The following is a 2087-nucleotide window of genomic DNA, read 5'->3' on the forward strand; positions in this document are numbered from 1 at the left end:
AGGTTCCGTTTGAAAATGGTCAGTTGTCGCATAACGGTCGATGTTCAAAGATTCAGACTTCTTTTTCTTACATATTGGAGGGTTTTGATTTATATTTCGATTGCTGTGATGCTTTGAGGAGATAGCACTCGGATCTGTCTAATAGCCGAGCTGAAATAGGCATCACTTGAGGGGAACAATCAGGAATTTCTTGTGATAGTTCAAGCTGATCTCACCATTATGCGATTATCCGGACTCCACCGACTGTCATTCACCTACAGATGTTTTTTGTCTTCGCTCATTTCCCCCCTTCTTACGATACGTTAGACCTACTACCATAGTCTAAAACCAAGAAAAGATATCGTAGAACCCCCTCGAACCTCCATCCAGCCGTAAACATCATCACCAAGGGGCGAAAAGCGCGAAAATACAGGAAAAACTCCCAATCGGCGAAAAATGAAGTTCATCGCCATCTTGGCCTCGCCGCCTCGCCGGCTCGTTCGCGCCACTTTTCCACCAATCAGGAGGCGAGCCGCAAGGTGCCGACCAATCAGGAGCGAGATCGTACGATGACGTCACGCTGCCTATATATACCCCGGACCGGCGAAAGTTTGAATAGTAGGACTCGCGAGGGCATCATACACGGCTCCTTGTGATCCTTAGCTGCGGCTTTTTCCAACTCCATTTCTTAAACCCCCAAAAAAACATTCGCCAACATGGTAAGTTGTGCAAATACGCTTTTTATTCGTTATGTGAAATAGAAGTGCGAAGATAAGTGAAAAAAAACCTTTTATTTGAAAAGAAGGAAAAATGGTCGCTTTTGTTTATCGATATTTTAAAGATAACCTTCCTTATCTCAATCGATATCAACTCGGCTTAGTTTTAAAAAGTATTTTACATAAACGGTTCTAAATATAGAGAAATAAACTTTATTTGATACAAGAAACTACCGTAAAAGAACGAATTAAACGCGAGGGACGAGAAGGCGCGGCGCGAGTGGCGAACAAAGGAGAGCCGCGCCCTTGTCTGCCGTCGACTCCACGTGGAAGACGCGGGCGGTGGGCGGGGTGGATTAGTGGGTGGGCGGCGAGTGCAATGCGGGCGGTGTTCTGTTGAGGTTTTATCGTTAATTAGTGCGATTTTTTTGCTGATTATTGGTCTATTTTGTCTAGTTTTCTAGTGTAATTAGAATGAAATTGTTGGAATTAGATTATTACTTTTGCCGATTTTTTTTACTTTTTTTTTTATTGATTTCTCTGCCGCTGCTAATAGGAAGAATGTAATTGTTAAGCCGGCTGGACGATTATGGTCCGAGCTTTAATTTCACGGGCTGTTGCCGTGAAGACGTTCGTTGACCGGCGGCGGAAGGGGAGAGGCCGCCGCGGGTGTCCAGGCGAGGAGGGAGGGAGGGGGGAGGGGGAAGGGGGAGCTACCGGTTACAGGAGGTAGTGAGGAAGGGTAGGATGTGGAGATATTAATGGAGGGAACTTTTGTTGATATTGAGAAGGGAAATTGTAAGATGTTGTGAACCTTGGAGATTTTAGATACTTTTACACTTAAAGTAGCTTATCGACATATCCGCCGTGGCTAAAGGATCAGGACAGGATGGGTCGGAATACCTGCATTTCATCTTCAATTGCCAATTGACTTATCCCCGTTTTCCCCCTTGCAGCGTGAGTGCATCTCAGTCCACGTGGGCCAGGCCGGTACCCAGATGGGCAATGCCTGCTGGGAGCTGTACTGCCTGGAGCACGGCATCCAGCCCGACGGCCAGATGCCCTCCGACAAGACCATCGGCGGCGGGGACGACTCCTTCAACACCTTCTTCAGCGAGACCGGCTCCGGCAAGCACGTCCCCAGGGCCGTGTTCGTCGACTTGGAACCAACTGTGATTGGTGAGTGCCGCCTCCGGGCTCCGCTTTGAGGGCGTTGGGTGCCACTTCATGGACATGGTCATGGGGCGTTCCTCGTGTGCATTTGCAGTCTTGTGAGATAACATTCGTTTAACGATTATGAAGACTGACCTTTGGTTTCCCTTCCCTTCCCTTTCCAGACGAGATCCGCACTGGCGTCTACCGCCAGCTGTTCCACCCCGAGCAACTGATCAC

The 2087-nt window shown here is 48.2% G+C and overlaps 1 protein-coding gene across 1 annotated transcript in view; it reads left to right on the top strand.

Annotated features, from left to right (window-relative positions):
* The first annotated feature begins 608 nt into the window (after nucleotides 1-608).
* The window catches only part of LOC122253296 (tubulin alpha-3 chain), a 2617-nt gene continuing 1138 nt past the window's right edge, over nucleotides 609-2087 (top strand). Inside the window, exons 1-3 of the mRNA XM_043016241.2 lie at nucleotides 609-698; nucleotides 1652-1874; nucleotides 2033-2087. The exon at nucleotides 2033-2087 is cut by the window's right edge and continues 1138 nt beyond it. Of these exons, the coding sequence (XP_042872175.1) occupies nucleotides 696-698; nucleotides 1652-1874; nucleotides 2033-2087 (281 nt within the window). The 5' untranslated portion in view covers nucleotides 609-695. The remainder of the gene's footprint in view (nucleotides 699-1651; nucleotides 1875-2032) is intronic.

The sequence above is a fragment of the Penaeus japonicus genome, unplaced genomic scaffold (assembly GCF_977035675.1).
Source record: "Penaeus japonicus unplaced genomic scaffold, GWHDUDI00000001_assembly GWHDUDI00000010, whole genome shotgun sequence".
NCBI lineage: Eukaryota > Metazoa > Arthropoda > Malacostraca > Decapoda > Penaeidae > Penaeus > Penaeus japonicus.